Below are 24,760 nucleotides of genomic sequence, written 5' to 3'. Positions count from 1 at the left end.
ACGAAGTTTTCTTCTACCGTTAGAGCATGTGATAATAATTTCTAATACACATAACTTCGAAAAGTCATTGATGTGTTGCCTCGGGTTACTAAAATATGATCACAATATAAAATAACAGTTTAACCCCAACATTCGCTTATCCGTTTTTAACACAAATCTGAGTTTAAGCAGCGTATATAATTAGAAATCTGGACGATATTCACCGTTATAACTCGCTAACGGTGCGCCGTCGCGTGATAATCATTAAGCTAAAAGCCTGCGGTGCTTTCGCTAATGTGTCTTCAATTTAGACTAAAGTAATCTTTATCGTGTCATTAGATTGTATTAAAATGCTTACGGAAGAATTGTATTTTTAGAAATATTTTTTCGTCTAAGTGAAATTAGCTGTAGGTTTTACTTAGCCGTCCTTTGATAATTTGTTTTTGTAATGCGATGTTAAGCTTCTTTGTTTTATGTAAAATTGCAATTTACTTTTGCTTGAATTTGTTTATGAGTAAAGACAATTTGGCTGATATACTCTCACTCGCCAAGTTTGCTGCGATCAGTCATATACTTTTATCATAAACTGCAAATGTTCTGCAGAAAGTAGCATAAAAGTATACCCACTCATCTTCGAGGGCTAAAAATAAATCGTTCACAGATCAGTGAAGCTACAAACTTCGTTCATCGAAGCTGCGTTACGCACAGTTTGGCAAAAACGTGATCAAAATATTTGCGCAACAGCAGGACGCGGATTGGCACGATTTCCTCAATCTCTGAATTGAGCAGTTAATTGGATTACGAATTTCAAGGCGAAAAGGGTAGTTCTGCAACTATTGCGAGATTGTTACATTGTCTTTGAGGATTATATTTGCATCAGAATAGAGGGGATAGACTGGTGAAACTGTAGCAGAGGTTTGTTCTGGTTCTGACATGAATTAAATGCTTTAAAGTACAAGTAAGTTGTTTGAATTCTTAATCACTGCCTCATTTTTAAAGGTCCTCCATCTGCAATAATCAAGAGCTTATTTCTGTTCCTTTTTTTTAAATACAATTCGATAGCTGAATCCCGTAATTAGCAATGTGGGATCTATTCAAATGGTTTTTGTTCCTTAAGGCGTGGTTTGTGTTGACAAATTGCGCCACAAAACCACGTGGCTGTACAATTTTTTTTGCAAGATTATGGTTTTTAGTAAAACGCGTGATCATATTGCACGTTTTTCAACCACGATTGAATTTTTGTGGCTTTGATTGACGCACGAGATAAAGGGTGACAGTTGATTTGTAAAAAATACTTCAATTTATTTTTTAATTTCAAGACTTAAATAATAAATTTATCTATGTGGTATCCCCCGATCCATAAATTCACTTTTTACTATTTTGTTACCTGCTGTTAGTACAAAGAGGCAACTAGATATAATTTCAAACGAATATTTCGAGTGACAATCAAGCAAACTTATAGATTTATTTACTCTTAGTATCAAAATGGGTACTCAAGGATACAATACCAACATTTCTACCAGCATAATCGTTGACCTGGATCGTCAATGTCAAAAGACTAAACAACAAAACAGTTTCTAAGAACACCCACTGGAACTAAAGAATACGTAATTCAAAGGTCACATCTGCGGAACTTAGCTACTTCAAGGCGGAACTACGTGACTGAAAAATAAATAAGTAAAAAGTACACAGAAAGTAACATCCTAAGTACCCGCAATTGTTTTGAGATTTACTTTATCTTTGAGGGAAAAGCTCTCAGCCACAGTGACCTGCTCGCTTAGACAAGATAACACTAAGCGGAGCAAGATTAATTGTCTAAAACAAAATAGAGCATTTCAACAGACCAATCCGTGCAAATCCTACAGTTTAACAATCATTTTAATTACACCTTCCTTTATTTTATGGCTGATTACAGTAACAATTCTTGTGAACTCGTTATACCTAATTACGTTTTCCAGTAACGAATTACTGTGGCAATTGAATACGCCGATTTCCCTCGGGATCACGAACACCGTTGAAAAAAACCGCTTGTAACAATTTCAAAATGTGAAGAGTTGGATAATGGGTGGAACTTTTTTTAATTAGGTACTTTACGTCTTTAGGGGTAATAAAAAAGGAATAAAAGTTACCTACAGCTTGTTTTGTTACGTACAAATGAATTCAGATCACTATTGTAGATAGCCTAGTTTTATTAAGTCTCTTTGCGGATAGTTGTTGTTGGTCAAAATAAGATCATAATTTCTCTTATATCTGAGAAGAATCTGTTTTAGTACTAGAACTGTGGAAGTAACTTGTGTTTGTTTCACGAAAAACTATAGGTACTATTTTATTTGTAGTATATAAGATTTTACGTTATAACGTAGAAGTAACCAAATTTTTACGACATTATAGGCTACAACGTTTTTTGAATTTTAACGTTGCTGATAGTTATGTGTATTATTATATAATAATAACATTTTTTACACTAAAAACTTTCATTCGTGTTAAAATAGGATACTCGATATAGATTAATTTATGTAATCATCAGCTGGTGAATCGAATCGAACCCTTATTTGCAAAAAAATGAATGAACGATACCAAATCTTAAAAAGTTTATTTTAGGTTTCTTACTTCAGTTCACAGTACCCTAGAAAGCGAGTAACTGCCTGTGAAGTTCGTCCACTATGAAACATTTTCAGTCCTTAGGCTGCTTAAGAATATTACTCGGTGTAAACTTTTACACCGTTTTAAAAACGCTCTGGGGCGGGAAATTAAAATATGTCAACGTTTATTTATCTATAACCTTTTAAGAAAACATGCTTGATATATTTCTTATTAATGTTAAGCTTTAATTATCCTGAAAATATTTTTTTTTGAAGAATCAAATATATAGAAATAATAATTTATTTAAATAATGGAGAGGTAAAAATTTAGAGCTCTATACTGTTTGTAACGTTGGCATTCCATAAAATTGGACATAGAGTACAATTAAATCTGGGACTAACATTTGTTTTTAGGATTCTATCATACGGCTTACATGAACAGAATCACTACGTAATAATACACGGTAATATTTAAAAATGAAATAAGTGCAACTCGTTACATCAAACCCGTCACTGCCCCATTCATTCTGCTGACATAATCCCTTCGGGCGTTGCAACAGCAAAGAAAAATATTCTACGTTTTATAGGAGGAAATAGCAAAGCGTACTTGCCTTGTTCAGTTCTTAGTAATCGATAAAAGATCGGTATCAATAGAATTTGCAATATTGCAATAAAATTCCACAAATTGTTCGGTCATGATAATGAGTGTCAAATGTATTTGCACTATTTCAACTAAAAGTGTATCCTCTGAGAATACCACATTCTAATTTATTAGTCATGTATTGTAATTTATTCGTAATTTTACTAGTCGCGAGAGTTTAAAGACAGTTAGTAGTTGTCAGTTTGACCTACGAAGCGCGTGTTCAGTACGTTACACATGAATATTTATTATTAATGATCTTATTTGTAATGTTTTCTTTATATTCCTAGACCAGTGGGTGTGTACAAAATTGTGTATTGAAGCAGATGATTGAAGTATGCCCACGGTGTTTCTGTACATATATTATGTGGGAGGCTCACTGTTTGCAGAATATATCCTGTTTTGCGTAATAATTCTGAGAACATCGACGTTATATTACCCATGAATGTTTATTTATATTATGTTCAATAACTATCAATTCGATCGTTTTGGGAATAATTTGATAGTATACATATAATTATGTTAACAAATTGATTGAAAGTAGACCTAATAATTCTCATTTTCTATTGGTAAGGTAAATTTGAGTAGCTTTGAATCATTTGGGTAACATTGAACACAACAACAAAAGTTTGCAAAACTAAAATAAATCTTTATCAATTGCGTTGGTTTCATATGAAAAAATAATCGAAACTAGCTCAAATTCCCACGATCAATGTTACCCAAATGATTGAAAGTTACCCAGGTAGACTGTACATTTGTCTTTTACTTACTTATTAGATCGTTTCGGTAATAATTTAGTAGGATACATATAATTATGTTGCCAAATTCATTGAATGTAGACCCAAGAAATCTTATTTTCTATTGTTACATCGTATTGTCCATAACACTTACATACATTTTTTATTGAATGAATTAATTCATTCTGTGATGTGTTTCTAGGTCTTATTTTAGACATTCGCAAATGCGGTTGTTGTCTTGCAAAAGATCAGGTTCGTAGTACTCGTTACCGGCGGCGGTCCTGTATGACAAGATGTATGTTAGGGAAGCAAAAAAATATATGTATTTATACACTACCACTACCGGGTACAACTAACAAAATTATTTCAGTAAGAAATTCAGAAAAATCTTTCGAATTTCGAATCTATTACCTAAAACAATACCTAGAGAAACTTTCTACCAATCAAATTGAAAATAAAAGGCAGACGGCGCCAACATAAATACGATAGTTAAAATAATCTCAAGGTTTCTGTAAAAAGTTCCTACGTTTCTAAAGGCAATGAACCCAATTAGGAACTTAAAGGGTCGCCTATAACAACCTTGGAGTCAGTGGGGCGTGAAATGTAGGGGCTCGCGAGTTAGACAACCCTGTTCTTACACAACATGTTTAAAGGTATAGACGTATCTGGGGATCACGAAGTCTATGACGGTACTTCTGCAGCGCAACTTTTTAATATAATTGAGTTATTTTTCTAAAATCCCAACCACTTCATTTTTATCAAATTCAATGACTTGAAGAAATGTAGTTATAATACGATTATGAGGTTGTCGATACTTAGTAGAGGAAAAAGAATGGCGCAGCTGTACCTCGTATTCATTACCACTATCGAATACCGACAACTGGCCGGCTATCGAATTATTTTGTATGAAAATCTGATCAGCGCTTCTAGCGAGTGTCATAGGAACAATTTTTGAAGTACTTTTAAAATGTCAGTCTCTCAGAAATCCATGGTACCGACTGTAGAGAATCGCGCTACTGTACATAGTGTACAAATAAATTGTTGTAGCTTGGACAAATACAGTCCCCTTTTTCATCGATTTTAAACAGGAGGGTCTCAATCCGTCGCTTTTTATTTAACAGTAGTCGCGAAAAACTTGTTAGTCGAACTGTCCACAATCAAAATCCTTTTCATTTTTAAACGACAAACTTTTCAACTGGTACAGTCATGTCGGCTCCCCCAACAGGCTCAATGCAAGTCAATTATTTTTCAGTACAACATAAACGTCATTTACGATAAAACGAATGGACAGCGAGTGGCTGTATGATAAATGACCCGCTGTGTTCGACGGCTGTCCTGTCATGTCTGACTTGAAGTTTTCGAATTACCCCAGAATGAGTGACGGGTTTGATAAACTACTGCTTCTTTCTTGGGGTTGTTGAACTTTTTGAAGTTTTTTTTATGACTTGTTATGTCTTTTGTTTGAGAGAAAGAGACGTGATTTTATTAATGTGTGTAGTGGTAAAATTCATCCGGAAAATCACGCCTTTCCTCTTATGGAGTTGACTTTTAACTATTTACCCATTAGGTCAACAACCTAGTTGAAATTACAGTCATTTACATAATGAAGAATGTTACACACGATGATTAAAATGTATGATATAATATTTGATCACACACGGTGAAAATACGAATTATATCGTTAAACATTGTAGCTCCTGAATAATGACCTACATTTTGTATTTCAGTCATAATATTACTAAAGTTAGTAAGCGTAGTTAGCGTATACAAAATAAAACATTCAAAGAGCTCATTTCTCTTTGAAACTAAAATAATATACAATTTATACGCGGTAACAAAACCGCGAAGGCAAAGAAAAAAAACAGCATAAATATTTTATCTAAAGCAAAGTGTACACAATAACAAACGTAACAATTCGTAATTCGCCGCAAAATTAACCGTGTACCCGCCGCGTTCTTTTAATACCCGAGCGGAACATTCTTCACCAAAAAAAACTAACTGAAATACTCCAGTGAAACAAGGACACAGAAATCCTGTAGGCACAGGTAATAAGTGAAAGTGCCTCCGCACCGCCAAATTAAATATGAATGCCCTTGTAACAGTACTCTTTCGTAGTTGAAATATAATCCCGTACCTTTTCCAGTTCATGCTGTTTTTATTGTAGTTTTTACGAGCGACGCGACAGTGATAGTGACGTGGGAGGGTTAATAATAATGCTTATAAATTTTGTATAGAGTTATACTGGTTTTTGTCGGTAGTTTATAAGTTTTGTGTCCTATTTAGTTTTGATAAGGCATACTGCGGATACGCTCTGCGATTTACTAACACTATAGTCTGGTTGACAAAATTTGACCGCAAAAAATGAGTTGACTGATTTTTCGATATCGACAACTATTTTTCAAAATGTCATAATTATAGTTGTGGTACTTTTTACTAGGTTTCGTAAATAGAAAAGGAGAGATTTCATTATTTTTTTAGAATCTAAATTTCGAAGCGTTGTTGTTAAAGTGGTTACTTTTCCGCTGCTGAATTGGATATCGCACTAAGTTTTGGTTTACACACGATATAATATTTGACTGCTTCCCCGTATCTTCTCTAAAATACTAGTGTATTGCTTTGAGCATGGCCTTGTGAAGCAAAGCGATGACGTATATTGTTAACCCGTTAGCACAACGTTTACTCAGAAACGGTTAGAATATCTCCTTTCAACTAAATATTCGGCTTCAAAAAGGGCACATCTCACATCACAAAGACAAGACATAAGCTCTTTTGAAAATTATACATAACACGTCTTCGCTTCAGTAAGTTCTTTGTTAGTATTTCCCAGAATGAGTATAATAGGAATATGATAATGTAATAGATAGTCATTCACTACTGACAAGCCAGGACCAGGAACAATACTTGTTTTACCAGGAAACATTACATTGTTATGACTAACCTAAAAATAAATACATAAATAGTCATGTTGAAAACCTGTGAATACAAATGAATGCTACTAAAAACATAATGGTTAATAATATCACGATAGGTCACTGCTTATGGTCGATTATTCTTCGTTTTATAAGAGCTCTTCTACAGTGCTGGATAGTTAGTAACGGTCTCGATAAATCTCCATACAATAAAATGGCAATTCATACTAAACCCATACTATGCTAAATAATGTCTGACTAACCTTTGCGCCTTCAAGGCGTAATCACTAATTGATTTTAACGAATTAAGGACAGTTAAAGACCCGAACTTAGGCATAGGCATTTAATTTTTTAAAACCAAAACTTATAGGTACACAATTGGAGCCACGAGAGTCAGATAATTGAATAATATAACAATCGTAATTAAAGTATATTTAAATATACTCAACTATTTTTTATATAAAAAGTAATAGGCCATAGGTATCGGGAACTGAGTCCAATGTACGGTTAGGTTAGGGCTCCAGAGCGAGGAATCTCCTGAAGATTTGGGCCGTGCCATATTATTATAATTATGTACAGTCTATATCTTCGGTATTGTTCAAACATAAAACCAAGTTCTCTCAAACACACTCATACTATTACATTCAACACAAACTTTTATTATTTCCTTAATTTCAGTCCCAAACATAGAAGACATACATTGTACGTCAAATAAACTGTTTGAATGTACCGTAATGGACAATTACATAATACGTTGTATGGCCCACCATAATTGTATGGGGGTCGTTTCAGAGCATATTATGTGTCGTCTAATGTGAACAAGTAAATATGAATGTTGTAGCGTATGGTGGTGTATTTTTATGTGACGTTTAAGTATAGGAGTGTTTTGTTAATAGAATTTAAGATGAATGTGTATTACCTATGTTTCTTAAATGTTGTGTGTGTTAGTGCCAAGCACTTTCATTCGTCTATAAGTTTTTGATGCTAAAATGATTAGTTATAACTCTTGTAATACCAAAAATAAGTCTGTGAAATAATAATAAAAACGTAGCCCGATAATGGTTTATTACCTTAGAACAAATGAAATTGAAAAAATAGTTGTGATTTATTGCGTTTTAAAATAGTATTACAAAACAAGCGATACCTAAAATATCTGTGATTCCGTAGCGGAAATACACACATCAAAGCTAAGGACATAAATCGAGAGCTATGACGACCTCTTGTAAACCAGAAACTACACAGGCTATAAAAACTTTACAACTTTACATTTAAATGTAGCTCGGAAACTTATCTTTATTATTTTACATAAAATATAATCGGTAAAACTGAAACAACGTGTAGGTACACTGTACAGTATTGTACAGCGTGTACACCTCCTAATTCCGCCACCCTTTCAAACAAATGAATGTAAAATTTTGTTACCCCACTCACAAACAAAATAAATTATGCAAGCCGTGTCCATTACATACTTTATCTCTGAGACACCCCACTGATACAAATGTACTAGAAAGAATTGCATTATGTATGGATTGACCTCGTTTTGTAACGTATATGCTCAATCTAAAACGCAATAAAAATATAGCAATTTTAGCGCGGGAACAAACAAAGTGTTTATGGCCCCCATCACCTGTAGAAAAGAAACAAGCTTACTTTTAAACGTGACTGTGTGGCTAACAGAAAATGAAACGAAAGTAAAGTTTGCGTCTATTAAGAAAATGCATACATATACATTTTAATATGTTGCAAGACCTTACACGTTAACTAACTACTATACGCCAGTAAATGTCTGTTGTACTCTTGCATACAACACTAACAGGAATAGGAAACAATAATACAAAATAAATCAACTACGCTCAACCACCCATCTAGTAAAGGAAACATCCCCGCTCGTCCAGACTGATGAATGGCCGAATGGTCCCTAATTGAATATTAAATGTGGCTGTCCACAGCCGGTCTGACAGCGGCTCAGGTCGCAAAGAGCCGCCCTAATCACGGATTACTTACCGACTTTGTGAAAAGTCATCGTCGTAGTGCGTGTTAGCACCGCCTCAACGCTTCTCGAGAAATTGGATCCATTGAAAATGACGTTGCCGGTTTTTTGGTGTTACTTTTTCGTTGTCGTTTTCTTTGTTGAGTGACGTGTGTTTTTGATTTGATCGCGATTTGTGGACGATTTTTGCTATAGTATTTTAGGTTTACTTTTTTAACGATGATACTTTATAATTATATTTAAGGAAAATATAAAAGTAATAAACTAATAGCAGGAGTTTAGAAGTAGAAATTACCTATCTGGGGGCACGGAAGTGCCCCCGCAAGTCGAGCAAAAAAAAAGCGGCACGGCCGTAACATCCTTTTCTCGAAGCAATTCGGGCTATTTTTGACACCCCTATAATTTCGTTGTGGATAAAACAAGAAGCCTGGATTTTCAGCAACTAATCAGTCATTGTATAAACACGGTATATTTAAAATTTCAGTCAATTTGAACCAGTAGTTTAAGAATGACAACTTGTTAAAATTTTGAATTTTGTCACTCACTGATTCACTGACTCACTGACTCACCGATCATCAAAAGTCTAAGGTACTTCTAGCAGACTTAGAAGCTTAAAATTTAGAATACAAGTAGGGTTTAGTGTCTTAATCATGGGAAAAATTTAATATTTTCTAATTTCGGTCCAGTTTTCTAAATACACCAACTGCAACAATAACTTTGTAATCCCATATAAATGTATAAGATTACAAGGTTACATTTGCAGTTAATGAATTATTATTACTGTAGAAAATAAAATAATAAATAGGTGTAAATAGGTACCTACTATATGAGGCATAACGGGAGGGGGTAAAGGGTGGGTAAGGGTGTTTAGCCCATGAAACTGAACAACATTCCCATAAGAAAATATGTTGAATTATGAAAAAAAAACGTCTTTCCATACAAATTGGACTTATGTTCGCTCTACAAAAAGAAGTGAGATGCCATCAAAAACATTCTGTAAAAACCTCAAGTCTCGCCGTTAAAAGTTGTGAGATCTATATAATACCAAGTCGATTAATCTATTTAGTCTCTACTTAAAGGACCTTCTGTCTTAAGTTAATTCGTATGTTATTATCATGCCAATTTTAAAAAATACCTTTAAAACAAATAGATCGACTTGGTCATCGCAAGAAAACACAAATTCGCCATTATTAACATTTCAGGAGCATTAACTTCTTGTCGTGCTGTGTAGTGTGATATATACTAATAATCAAATCATGCGATGGCCAGGTCGGTCTATTTGTTTTAAAGGTATTTTTTAAAATTGGCATGATAATAACATACGAATTAACTTAAGACAGAAGGTCCTTTAAGTAGAGACTAAATAGATTAATCGACTTGGTATTATATAGATCTCACAACTTTTAACGGCGAGACTTGAGGTTTTTACAGAATGTTTTTGATGGCATTATGTTTTCATGTCGAATGTGAATAGTATCGATGATACTATGTCATTTCAACTTATGTATTTTCCTTATTTATTAAAGAAAAACTAATAAATAACTAAGAAGGGATATATAGTATAGATATAGATAGTAGAATCGGCCTTTAACTTGACAACAGAGTCGCAAGAGTTCTTAATCAGTGAGAATAACGCGTTTCGATGCCTTAGTAACAAAAAAGCTTTAGCCCCAGTACTTTTATCATACAACTTTTAATAACCTACAAAAGAAAACGTTTCCGATAGTAAAAACTTTCTAATCAATCGGATGACCTGTTTTTACGTGCACTAACAAGATAAACTTTTTCTAATTTTAGTATGAAAGCAAGGACAGGTGTTGTTTGCCTTTATGAAAAATAATATGGCCTCGTATATTTTCTATATTAAGTTATAATAAGGATAGTGCTTTTGCCTTTTATGATCGTCGCGAGTTTCGGCCCGGGATCGTATCTCCTCTTGTTTATTGAATCTTGATACAGATGGGGAACAATAGGATTTTCAGGTCACGCTTGTTATGTTGTTATCTCCTGTCCTGTTAATCTTACATTTTGTCTTGTTATTTTGGGATAAAAATATTTAACTTTACTTGTGATATTTATCGTCGTTTTGTTATCAAAGGCTTTTTAATTATCGTAGATTAATTTTAATAACAAGGCTTAAATATTTTCGTTTGTTTCAGCTGAATTCTAAATCATGATTTTTGGTTTACTAAAACAATTATATCTAAAAAAAAAATATATGATGAGAAACTAACCATAATTAGTTTAGATACGAAGCATTTTGAATAGTTATCAGACAAATTACATTCCTGTCAAAAAAAGCAAGTTGTTGAGCAAAGGGCTCAAATGTCAGAGGAAAGGAAAGGTCAAAAAGTTTAAGTGATTACTTCAAGTAGTCTACTGAATCAGAGATATCAATTAAAATCATATTACAAATTCTAAATAAAACCTTTTCATAGTATACTTGAATAAAACATAATTATTTCGAAAATAAAACGAATGTCTCATATTATTGCGAGACTTTTCACATTAATCTAAACCTAAGATTGATGTTCTAAGAAATTTTAAATTAATTTCAATCAAAATATCCTTTGATAATGAGGTATGAAATAAAATATTACGACATAATGTTGTTTAAAAGAATACCCTATTTATGATTCAAAACAAATAACTTGAATTACTTTAAATATTGTTTTGTATAGTATTACAACTTCAAATGGTTTAGTTATAATTAATGACATTGAACTGTATAAAATAAGGTCAACTCTTACTTTGTATCAAATTGGATTACAATCTTATAAAACCCACCGATATTAAATATGCCTTTATAAAACTGTGTACTCTTATTTTTAAATTAAAAAAACAATTTACAGATACTTAAACATATTCAGCAGATAAACGAACGTTCAAACATATTTGATTGTAATAATATATCTAAATTACACTCCAATATATTTTCTAATTTTAAAATATCTGAATGATAATTCTACCCAACACCTGACGAATCAAACACAATGTTCTTCCTGATAATATTAAAGTCTTCAAATAAGTTTCGTTTCACGTGTTATCGAATTACGCAGCTTTCATTTCCAAACTTGTCGGAAAATGTGTACAAGTTGTTTAATGAGTTCGTTAATCTGACATTTCGCACTCAAAGAGAACTTTTGAAAACGTCACTTTTGAATTATCGTTGCTGAGGGCCGATTTTCCATTGTTAGATATTTTTATTGTAGGGATCAATTTTAGGTATCAAATAGACTCATTACAATTCGGTATTCATTTGATACGAATAAATGATTGGTATTTCTAATTTGTCTAATTATAGATAAATAAACTTTAGTCAGATTTTTTTTAGGGAATCGAACCCATGACCTCTCGACCATTGGTACTGGCATGGTGACCAGCAGTTCCTGATGTTTACGGGTTGGATAATATTTAATGCTCCGAATTTGCATTCAATAATAGAAAATTACCATGAATGTTATTATTCTCTTTCACATTATAAAACCAAATTAAAGGTTTAAACATTCATCTCACAGACTTATTAAAATAGTTAGTAAAGGCATCAATCCATTTAATGGGTAATATCTCTTGTCTTAGTACATTGCACATAGTCTCAGATTATAGAGATTTATCTTAAGCACCTTATCATTTCAGATTACATTAAATAAGAAGCTAAGATAATAGGGCACCTGCAAGATGGATACCTATAATTTATTAAGACAATATTATGACTTAACAAACAGTAATATTTCTTATTATCTTATACCTGGGATCCTAATTGCAAATCGTTTTTCACGTAAAGAAAGTTTAGACAAGAGAATATAATTTACTTAAGTAAATTACTTGGACTATAAATCTTACAGAATAACATCAAACTTTTACTAATTCCTTTCACTGCTGTTTGCTCGATGAAACTTAGAATTGATCACCGTACGTTGCGGTCCATTTACTTTCAGACTCTCAAATTGATATGAGACAGTAATATGCTATTACTAGATTAGCAACTTCGGCATTAGCTCCAAACGTCCTCTCTTTCACTTGCCCAGACATCGCAGAAAACTTAACGAATTCATCAAGAGAATTTGTTCAAGTCTCTCTCTCTAATCGTTACGTCCAAGATCGTGAACTACGGTCGTCGTTTATGACCAAACTTTCGGTGTTTGTGCACCGCAGACAATGCGACCCTTAAGAACACATTAACTCTGCCCCCGACGACTTTAAAACAATATGGGTCTGTGTAATGTTAATTATTTACGTGACACTCCTTAGAATGTACTGAAATTGTTATCAGCCCAACAAATTAGGGAATGATTTACGATAAGAGGTCCTGACGGATTATATGTTCAAACTACACTAATAATTTAGTTAGAGAAGTTGTTTGTTAGTCTAATTGTATGAACTAAGTTCATCAAAATGCTTCGTCTGAAACAGGTCAATTGGAATACTGACAAAAAAGTCACCCCACTTTAAAAGAAAAATATAAAGCATTTAGATTATACGCTGTAATTTAAATTGGGGTTTAGAGCAAATTAAATTGGCTTCAAAGTAAGAAGAAAGTTAATTTTATTTGTTATTTCAGACAATATGAATTACCAAGATTTGTTTTTAAGTGTAAGCGTTTCAAATGTTTGAGGAGGATGACTTATGACTGTCGCTTTTTATTTCAGTATTACAATTTACTTATCTTTGTTCAGTAGCTGAAATAAAACTAACAAATTAAAAGTGTTCCAATACAAATATAAGAAAGGGCTGCGAACGACAAAATTGTGTCGACTTTTAGAATTGTCTAATGAATATGAAAAACCTCTAAAATGTCCTGTTTTATGAATTATTTTATAAAACAGTACATTTGAACTCAATATTAATTTATCATGTCATATGATATCGCAGTTACTAGAAAGAGAGGTAGTTTAAGTCCTAATGTATTCCACTAAATTCCCAAGTCAGAATATTTTAACGTACTAAAGCGTTTTCTTCAAAACCTTGTAACAATTAATCCAGCATCGTGTATAGAGAACGATTAATAATAAAGCTGGCGAACTCACTCCAAACTGAATTTGTGTTCGAAACTAACTAAAATATAGGGATTTGGGCCACTGTAATCCTACCACGAAAGTGGTTCTGCTTGAAGATTAAGTGGTAACTTAGTTTTAAACATAACTCACTTATTGTATTAAAGGTTGTTAAGTCGATATTGTAAGTGAAAAGTTGTGTAGTCAACTGTGATAAATAATTTACATACGTTTCTTCAAGTGATTAAGGTAGGGCTTAGTTAAGTTGCAAGTTACTATCGGCGACAAATTAGTGTATTAATTTACTATTCTCTGGAGCGTGTTTAACTTTAAATATTACTTTGGTTATTTTAATAATGATATAAACTTACTAATTAATCCATAAAATAATACTTTAAGTGTGTGTATGTATGGAAGTTTTGTATCAACAAAGTGAACCATGGCAATAATAAAACACAAATTCTTTAAACCATTTTATAATTCAATCAAACCATTCTTTTAATACGGACGGTGACAATTTTTACTGAACGCCGACACAATATCACCAAGCAAATAATCATCAGGCACTACCGAGGCATCAGCAAAAGGATCCGAGTTAGTTGTTCCCGAATCACCCGAAAGACCACCACTAGATGGATAAGAATGAGACTGAGTAGGATGTACATAATTCTCTTCATATGTTACTTCTCCATTAGAATTCCAAGTCATTCTCTGTATTTGTCCATGCCACCTCACTACAACGGACGGATAAGCATCCCCTCCTTGCAAAGTCCTGAATCTGCATGGATAATTCAAAGCTGGTCTATCTTTCACATCACTAGTTGGCAACGGAATCACATCAGCCTCTTTTATCGCCACTCTCCCTTCACACAACTCACTAACTAATAGTAAAAGTAAAGGGAATAAGTACTTCATGTTGTCGGTTCAAAGTATCACTGAATAGTGTCTGGATTTAATACGGCTCGATTTCGATGACCGTTTTTAAGCATGAGATAACGAGGGTAAGAGTCAATTAACGTGTTTGTTTTAGATAAAACTATCTCTTCATACGGTCTCGGATAATGACTTTGTTTTTGTTGTGATAAAAGTATAGGTGTTGAGCTCAAATTGACACTCCAAAGCAAAAATTTCGCTGGTCTTTATTAGAAATATAACTGATAAACAAAGAAAAAGGTCTGTTACATTCCTTAATTTACTTTTACTGAATATCAAAACTTACCAAAATTATGAAAACGACTTACGAAATTGTGGCATAAAATAATGCAAGCGCACTCAGTCGTAACCTTATTGAAAATCACCCAAGTTCTATAATTCAGGCTACAGAAAATTCATCCACACCCGAGAGATTAAGCGCAGTGAGCTTGCCCCAATAGCGTGCGATATCCAATGAAACTTTAGATCGTGACTTACTATAATTCAGCCCATAAAGCATCGTGGTTCAGCAGCTAAGTTCGCCAAGCGAGAGATCAAAAGGAATCCTCCGAATGTTCGGGAAATAGTTTCAATTAGCTACGGTTTGTGCGCGAGTAAAACGCGAGATTACTGACTCAAACGGCTATGTTACAAGTTATATTGCTTTGAAGACCGACGGTATGTGGATTACTTTGTGGCAAGAACAATTGTGTTAACGCTTTGGCGTGTGGAACATAGTTATGGCGTTTCCAGAACGTAACGTAATCGCTGCAATATCTTCTAATGCTCAATTAACTTTTCACTTTCAAATGCACTCTAATATAATTTATGCCTTGAGTCTCAGATTTATGCAGCACTGTAAAATTCTAGCTCTAAAAGCAAAAACTGAAATTGCTTCTAAAACGTGCAAAAATATAAAATGGCTAATAATACGGTGCTATTGCACTTAAGATGAAAAGTTGTGGTAAGGCCAAAATATAAATCTAACGCCCTGAGGCCATTCTTCTGGCATTAACTTACCATTACACTTTTATCAGAAATCTCAAAGCTCTTTCTATGCCAAGAGCGAAAATCGCCGACTATGCAAACAAATAACCTCGTAAAATCGAAATCGATAAATATTAAATTTTATCGACACTTCGTGTCTGCAAGTGCGGGGAGTATTGACGTTGGCTTATACGTTTACTCGGCTGTCAAAAAAACAAACATATAAACCTGTATGATGACATAAAGGCCGTCCGTCTTAGTTTAAGCTCTGATCAAGATCACACTAAACGTAAAGGAACCATCAAATCCTGCAATCCCAGTACGATTGGCCAATACAATGGAACAGTACCCATAGGAACTAAGAGGCCTGAAAGCAAATAATATTTTATCTTATTTTCTCTACATTCACCAGCTTTATTCGTCATTCATTTATCGGAAAACTTTCAGAGATAACGCTTAGAAAAACGTTACGCATTGTACGGATCAGATTTTCCCTGTTTGTTTCGTCGATGTCCTTGATATTTAATTGCTCCACCGTTCGATCTTGATTAAACACTTAAGTTTGTTTGTCGGCGCTTCGCTGAATAATTGAAGACAAAGTATCTCTAGTACTTCAAATTAGTACTTCGTCACTCTAAGAAAATTGTTTTGCACTTCGAACAGTGAAATGTTCCAGTTTAAGAAAAGTTTATCCAAATTAATTTTTGATTAATTTCCTTCATTAAATTTGTATTATGTTTGTAGAATGTTTGTTTAGTCTAAATTATGTTTTATTTTGACATTAATTAACTTTATAAAACCTACCAAATTAATTTTACTAAAGAAAAGAATTTGAAAGACACTGTCTGAAAATCGGTAGCACTAAAACAATATTATTTCTTTTGTTAGAACTTCTTACCGGCAGAGAGAAAAATAAGTACTTAGAATTATGTCCGTACTAAAAGATAGGTATTATTAATTCATCGCGAACAAATAGTCCATACCATTTATGACTGCGTAGAAATATGTTTATTTTACGCAAAGAAAAAATACTTGAAAAGACCTACTGTCGAAACAATATAAAATAGACTTATTTACACTACTTCCAAGAATCCTTACATTATACTTAAAAGCTTTACTTTACCCATATTATGTTTTGTACACACATTGTACTTTAAACCAAAAACAATTGCAAAACTTGACCACATGTCGAACAGATTCTCAGCGTTAACACAAAACAGAAATGCATTTCATATACGTGCATTCAAATACATTGTATCACCGATACTCAACAATAGGATAAACTAGAGGCTGTGAACAACAACAGTACATGTTAACTTGAAACCCAATCCCACAGTTTGAAACTAACGTGTCTATGTTGTTGGACTTTGTATTGCTAAGGTAAATGTTGAACCTAGAACACCGCAATCAGGATAGCGTTATTGTTGAAGGTAAAGGAAAACATCAGGGTAGGTAAGAACAACTTTAGAGCAATTAAGGTATGTGTTAATGCCTGTATAAACAGGTAGTGGAGCCCTTATGCTCTCTGAAGATGTTATTGCAGTCAAATTATTCGGAGGATCTAATAAGTAACAAGGATCTTGAGATATGAATAAATGTTCAGTGCATTTGTTATTTATTCTATTATAGTACATTCGTTACTATTTACGAAGTAACATTAAATTATTTCGTTTTACTTACCGATTGTAATGATTAGTCACGCGGAATAATGTAATTTGCTTGTGTTGTATAAGATGATTATACAGTCTCAAGTAGCCAAAATTAATATGTGTGGGAGTTCACTTCATTAAAAGAAAATTGAATCAACCATTCATAATAAGAAAATTAAATAAAGAATTCGATACGCGTCCCAAAATACTTAATGAAACTAATAAACCAACAGAAGAGACAAACAGGAAACCATTTCGCTAAATATTGATAGATAATGATAATATTATACAAGATAGCAAAACGCTAAGGCCAGACATTTATCTTCCTAAAACATCCCCTCAGGAAGGAATTGCCGCAATTCACTAGATGGATGGAAATTCTTAATTGGACCAGTTAACTAATTGAACTAATTATGACAAGACATTTGGATAAATAATGGATAAGGCCACTTCAATCTTCAGAGGCCAGACCCCGTTGTCTCTGTTATAAACTGAGCCTTTCGAGTAATTATCTATACGTTCACGATAATTAGGAAATTGGAATCGTGTTTGGTTTATTTGATTTCAAAATTGTGGGATTCTGGTAATTGAATTTTCAAATGGGTTGTTACATTTGAAGCACGTTTTTGGGCGTAGAATTTTTTGTGTAATCCAAGCAATTAATTTCTTTGTTTTTTTTTTATCTATTTACATCATTGCCTTGCAATACGAATATAGGGAATTCGGGTTACCGTCAGAAGGTTACTGCTTGCTATTGACACTTTTAACAAGAAAATCGGCAGTTCTTTAAATTTGTTCAGTGTAATGTAATATTGTTGCGAACGTGCGGCTGAAAGGAAATTGTTTCACCTTTTATGTAGCCAAGTGGAATCAAACAGAGTTCAAGACCAAGGTCAGACGTATTTCTTAGAAATTGTTACTTTTACTTTTGGAATTTTATAGTAAACATTTTTTTTATGATTACGTTGAACGCGGAAATATCTTTAATTGTTATTACTGTATTTTTTTTAATTATATCTTTTTTAACTTTCTTACTAAGTTTACTGACTGTCTAAACAGGATTACCAGGATTATTATGTTTCTAGCAATTAAAAGAGGAATTTCTCACAAACATTTGATAATTTATGTTAAGAATGTTCTGTCCTTCATTAAATATAGGAAGCGGAAAGTAAATATTGAAAATTATTTTTACATTGCACATGGTGACTTTACGTTGCCTCACGTGTTAATAAATTAAGTAATATACTATTTACTAAACTAAATTACTAACATTAAAATTAATTCCACCATTAATTTCTAACCAAATTATTACCGCCAAGTTTATCTTGGCAGCGTGGCACCGTGAGCAACTCCGTCCGGGACGGGCCGGTGTCCGGCCAAGCGGTGCCAATTTCCGGACACAGCGCAGACCAATGATTGCGGACAGTCCGATCCGAATCACATAGAAATAGATCGCTAGTTGTAATACCTATCTGTGTGCACTAAATAAAGGAGTCTTTGGACGTGAACTAGGAATTTATTTGTGAAAATAAGACAAGATTTTTAATAGGATATGACTATAGCAAATTTATTTCGGTACAATTAATTCAATAAAAAACGTTAAATTTAAATAGATATTATGTTCTTATTGTACCAAACTTAGCGCAAATATTTACTTTAATTTTACGAATTGAAAATTTAAATACTAACCTACAACAGAGAATGGGTTTTGATGAAAATGGCTGACAGATACTTTATAAACCCTGGAATAACTAGGATTTTATTACATGCGGACGATATCGCGGTCCTCAAATGAAATGATTTTCCTTTGATGAATTTAATTTGGTCAAAACAAATATTGAATACGATCGATTATTACAAACTTCTTTCGATGATAGTTATTTCAATGAACAATACACCATATCTGGGGGCACGGAAGTGCCCCCGCAAGTCGAGCAAAAAAAAGCGGCACGGCCGTAACATCCTTTTCTCGAAGCAATTCGGGCTATTTTTGACACCCCAATAATTTCGTTGTGGATAAAACAAGAAGCCTGGATTTTCAGCTTATTAGTCATTGTATAAACACGGTATATTTAAAATTTCAGTCAATTTGAACCAGTGGTTTAAGAATGACAACTTGTTAAAATTTTGAATTTTGTCACTCACTGATTCACTGACTCACTGACTCACCGATCATCAAAAGTCTAAGGTACTTCTAGCAGACTTAGAAGCTTAAAATTTAGAATACAAATAGGGTTTAGTGTCTTAATCATGGGAAAAATGTAATATTTTCTAATTTCGGTCCAGTTTTCTAAATACACCAACTGCAACAATAACTTTGTAATCCCATATAAATGTATAAGATTACAAGGTTACATTTGCAGTTAATGAATTATTATTAATGTAGAAAATAAAATAAATAGGTACCTACTATATGAGGCATAACGGGAGGGGGTATAGAGTGTGTAAGGGTGTTTAGCCCATGAAACTGAACAACATTCCCATAGGAAAATATGTTGAATTATGAAAAAAAAACGTCTTTCCATACAAATTGGACTTATGTTCGCTCTACAAAAAGAAGTGAGATGCCATCAAAAACATTCTGTAAAAACCTCAAGTCTCGCCGTAAAAAGTTGTGAGATCTATATAATACCAAGTCGATTAATCTATTTAGTCTCTACTTAAAGGACCTTCTGTCTTAAGTTATTACGTATGTTATTATCATGCCAATTAAAAAAAATACCTTTAAAACAAATAGATCGACTTGGTCATCGCAAGAAAACACAAATTCGCCATTAACATTTCAGGAGCATTAACTTCTCGTCGCGTCGTGCTGATTAGTGTGATACATACTAATAATTAAATCATGCGATGGCCAGGTCGGTCTATTTGTTTTAAAGGTATTTTTTTTAATTGGCATGATAATAACATACGTAATAACTTAAGACAGAAGGTCCTTTAAGTAGAGACTAAATAGATTAATCGACTTGGTATTATATAGATCTCACAACTTTTTACGGCGAGACTTGAGGTTTTTACAGAATGTTTTTGATGGCATGTTTATTTACCCATTGTTAAAACTAACTACTAGTTCGAACTATAAAGAACAGTCCTTGGAGAGTCAAGGTTGTTGCGGAAGCTATTCAGTAGTAGATATTTACAGACATGACCTCGAACTTCACTCACCCTCTAGAGAAAACGAAAGGCAAAGAAGTCAAACTACTTTCATTTGAAACACCAAACAATGGGAGAAACCGGAAAACTTTTTCAATAGGTATTTATTGAAGGATACCTTTATTTACTATTGTAATCAATAGGTAGAATGTTTCTTTAATATTAGATATGTTGTTATTAAAAGGGTAGGTAGAAGTATGCCACCTATAGCTGTAGCTAAAATTCGGATACATTACGATATTCGGGTCTGCTGCTGTGAATATCCTAATAGGAGAATATAAGTTAATTTCTACCCAAACATTAAAACTGGGCCTTTGAGATAATTTGCAACATCTACGCATGTTAGTCTAACTTAATTAATTATTCATTTTTATTCTTGTACGAGTAGGTACTGGCTAAAGAGAAAACTGTTACTTGTTAAGAATGAAACGAGTAACAATTTTCTCCATAACAGACTTATCTTATACACAAAGGTACGGGCGTGTTATTTACTGATAGTATTTAATAAGAATAAGAATTTCAGGGTCGCTTGAACCGATCTGATAGGATCGTAGGGCCTGAACCGTATTCTATGAGGGCTACACGTGTTAAGATTTCGATATTTCGTAGAAAATGGCTTTTTCATTATGCGTCGTAAAACTCTTCAGAAATAATAAAAACATACCGCTAATTTAAAACTAGCTGTGAGCGTAATATACTCTTAAAATTGTATATTTTAGAAGATGTTTTATTTTTAGAAGAATTATGCTTTAATTTTCATAAATAGAAAAAATAATAAACTGTTTGCATTGAATCATACTAGAGGTGAACTTTTTGGCATTCATACATAAAAAAAAAATTAATAATCCATAGTGTTAAATCTATGGAAACATAAAATATGTGACCAGTTCGAATTTGTGGATTTAATAGTAATTGGTATCTTGATTTTCTACCAAACGAAATAATCTTCAAATGGTTTGGACTGATTGGTTAGACAGTCGTCGCACAGTTTCGTTCATCTCCGTGGCTGCTCGTGTCACCGCTTTGTCCGTTCATTTAAACTTTAATTAAGAAATGAGATTCAAAAGTAAATTATGCTATGCTACCGCTCCAGTTTTTACCAGGATATTGTGCTTCTAATATGTTACAAAGCAAATAACATGTTCTATTTACAAAAGCGATTATGTTCCTAATTGAAATGTTAAACGGGAAGCACGGATTTTCCGCATTGTCTAAACAATCAACGTATGCCTTTCGCCATTAAAATTCCTGTATGTAATCGAACAATATTGTATGTGGGGAGCTTTGTTCAAATAATTGGAACAGGAACACGATTCCAAATAGCCTTTGTTTCATTATGCGTGCATACATAACATACAATCATCAATCAGCCGAACAAAATGTCAGACGTGGCTTTCATGCTTTACCCAAACAGTCAATAATAGGTGAACTAAGTCGACTCACAATAATATCCCATCAATTCCAAAACGCTCTGTAATCAAGAAAGGAAACATTCAAACTAAATTGGAATAGTTAACTGAAACTGTTCAAGGGGTTAGTAATTTACTAACTAAAGGAGTTAACCATGTTAATGAAAATTGCTTCCGATAAGATCTGATGCCTTGAGTTATTGAATATGAGCTCTATGATGCGGATAAGAGATAGGAAGGCCAAGGGATAAGTTATGAGGAATATTTGGCGAATGAAATTAAATTTTATTAGGCACTTGGGCCGGGTACTGGCTATTGTATGCGGTCTTAACAGCTTTCAGTTTCGAAGTTGGCTTTTGATATTCGTGATTATGATGTTATAGTTTCTTGTTTTAGCACATCGACGTTATTCAAATGATTGTAACTATTATTATTCTAGTTTACTTTTACGTTAGCTCTTTCTTGTTCTCACAAAATAATTAACAAGTGTAATTTTAATTGCAACTGTTCAGCTTAAGATGCTTAAATTCGTAATACAAATTTCGTCTAGGGATCTACTCAATATACAATTTTGAACAAAATTGCACAATAGCAATTTCGTAAGTCGAAGGACTTAAATGTTCTAACTTCGCAGTTCTCGAAGAAATAGTTTAGCAGCCTCAGTGGGTGTTAGACTAACAGAAAGGTCTAGAATTTCTCACGAGTGTAAACTTACTAGTTTCTTAGATAATTACCTTTCACGTCTCAGGAGTAATCGAATGTGGGCGAATAATTTACCGCCTACCTTAGTGAATTACCACCACGATCTACGAGTATATTTGCGTCTTAAGACCTATATACTTTGGACAGTTCAATAGAAAACATGGCCACTTAATTAATGTGCTCCTTACAATATCCAATCAGGATTGCTTGTTTTCTTATTCGTAGGAAACGTTTCGTTACCTTGAATATAATTGCGTCACGGTTAACATCGATTAGTACACAAATCGGTATTTTTTTATACATTTGGTTAAGTAAACAATGCTTCTGCTACTTAAATCGTAAACTTCCCTCAGTAGGTACCTACTGTGTTTAACACTCGTCAAAGTGTTTCCATTATTTCTTGTTTTTTGTTATTCTACTGACTAATGTCTTTTGAAACAAGCTATGCATATAATCTATTACGAAACCTATAATTATTGCAACAATTTAAAATCCAGATGAGCAGAGGTTCAAATAAAAAATATTTACCGACAAAATTGCCTCTCGCTTTTATTTATCGACATTAATTTCACAAAATAACAAAGCGTAACAACTAATAAACATTCATTTTAATAACACCCACTTGTAGAGTGCTATCGGATTAACTCTCAACTAAAATCCCCCGGCTCGTTTGCGTTTATTCACTAAATCGTACAAAATCTTAATGTAAAATTGTTCTCACATTTTATGCTACAGTGGTTTTGTACATGTACATATAGCAGAATGTAAATAAACCTCAGAGAGCAATAAAGGGCGCATTCCTTACCAAACATGTCGGGATTATGTTATAACCGTATTATTCTGATATTTCACGATGATTTTTTATATAGGAGTATTGTGTATTTTACCATCTTTATTTAAGCAACAATTTTGTTGGTTCGTATTGTTTGTATACGCAATTAAAATATAGCTATACCTACCTACCTTAAACGTATCGAATCGAAGTATAATTTAATTCACAGGGATTTTTCCATCGACAAATTCACCATCCATAATAAAAATTTCGGTGTTACATCTGTCCATATTCGTATTCATATGTGGTTTGGTTTGATAAGTCATATTGTTATGCAGGTTGTACGTGCATCCGCTTCACGTCGACGTACGGCAAGGAGCGCGGCACGTTCAGCAGCCCCGACTACCCGCGCCCCTATCCGCCGCGCGTCGACTGCCTGCTCTACACGTTCGTCGCCGCGCCGCACGAGATTGTCGAACTCGTCTTCACAGACTTCGATATACACAAGGAACATCTCGAGTAAGTAATTTATGGACGTTTTCTTCAGCGAACTGTCATTACCATACCTACGTTATTATCCAACGAATATAGGAGAAGGAAGGACGATCGTTTTCGTCGTATTATTTACGCGTCGTACCTCAATTGTGTGGAAGCCTGAGTACTTTTATCATGAATTCGTTTTTTATGGTACTCGGGCATTTGGACGAATTTCTATATAAATCTTCTGTCTGGTAAATAAGTATTAATAAATATCGTAGACACTTAAAGGATAACTTATTTATAGACACTAGAGGTATTATACAGTTTTAGTAATTGATATTTAATTTACACTTAAATATTCATTAACACTTGAAACGATTTCGTAATTACTAAGATATTTAATCAATTCATTCGAACTTGGTCTGAGAGCATTTAAATGAAATATGGAAACTAACTATTTAAAGATAATGAACTATTACAATTTAACTGAAAGCTTTATTAATAGTTTCTACAAATAATTGACGTACGTCTTTAAATACTCCAAATTCATGGCGAAGTCTACAAAGTTTAATTCTACACTTGGAAACTTCTCTATTTAGCGAAATCCTGTTTGAAATTGGTTCATTACGAAGAACTTTAACTTTGCTTTCGGAACAGTTGACTGGGAATATAAATCCTTTGTGCCGTATAATGTACGATTTATCTGATATATTTAACTTATTCTTTTAAGCTTCTGGTCTACTTATATATCATAAGCTTGTGTTGAGCTGAAATTAGACAGATTCCACTCAATGTTTTAATACAATGTTTAAGATAAAACACATCAATATTTTAATAGGAGAGCATGAAAATAGCAGGACTGTAA

General features: G+C 33.3%; 1 protein-coding gene across 2 annotated transcripts in view; it reads left to right on the top strand.

Moving 5' to 3' along the window:
• Sol1 overlaps positions 1-24,760 on the top strand; it is a 384,779-nt gene that overhangs the window by 129,406 nt on the left and 230,613 nt on the right. For both annotated transcript variants that reach the window (XM_076119660.1, XM_076119661.1), the window contains exon 4: positions 23,754-23,934. In XM_076119660.1, coding sequence (XP_075975775.1) covers positions 23,754-23,934 — 181 coding nt within the window. The remainder of the gene's footprint in view (positions 1-23,753; positions 23,935-24,760) is intronic.

The sequence above is a fragment of the Anticarsia gemmatalis genome, chromosome 11 (genome assembly GCF_050436995.1).
Source record: "Anticarsia gemmatalis isolate Benzon Research Colony breed Stoneville strain chromosome 11, ilAntGemm2 primary, whole genome shotgun sequence".
NCBI classification, from domain to species: domain Eukaryota; kingdom Metazoa; phylum Arthropoda; class Insecta; order Lepidoptera; family Erebidae; genus Anticarsia; species Anticarsia gemmatalis.
This window is presented reverse-complemented; position numbering and strand designations above follow the sequence as displayed.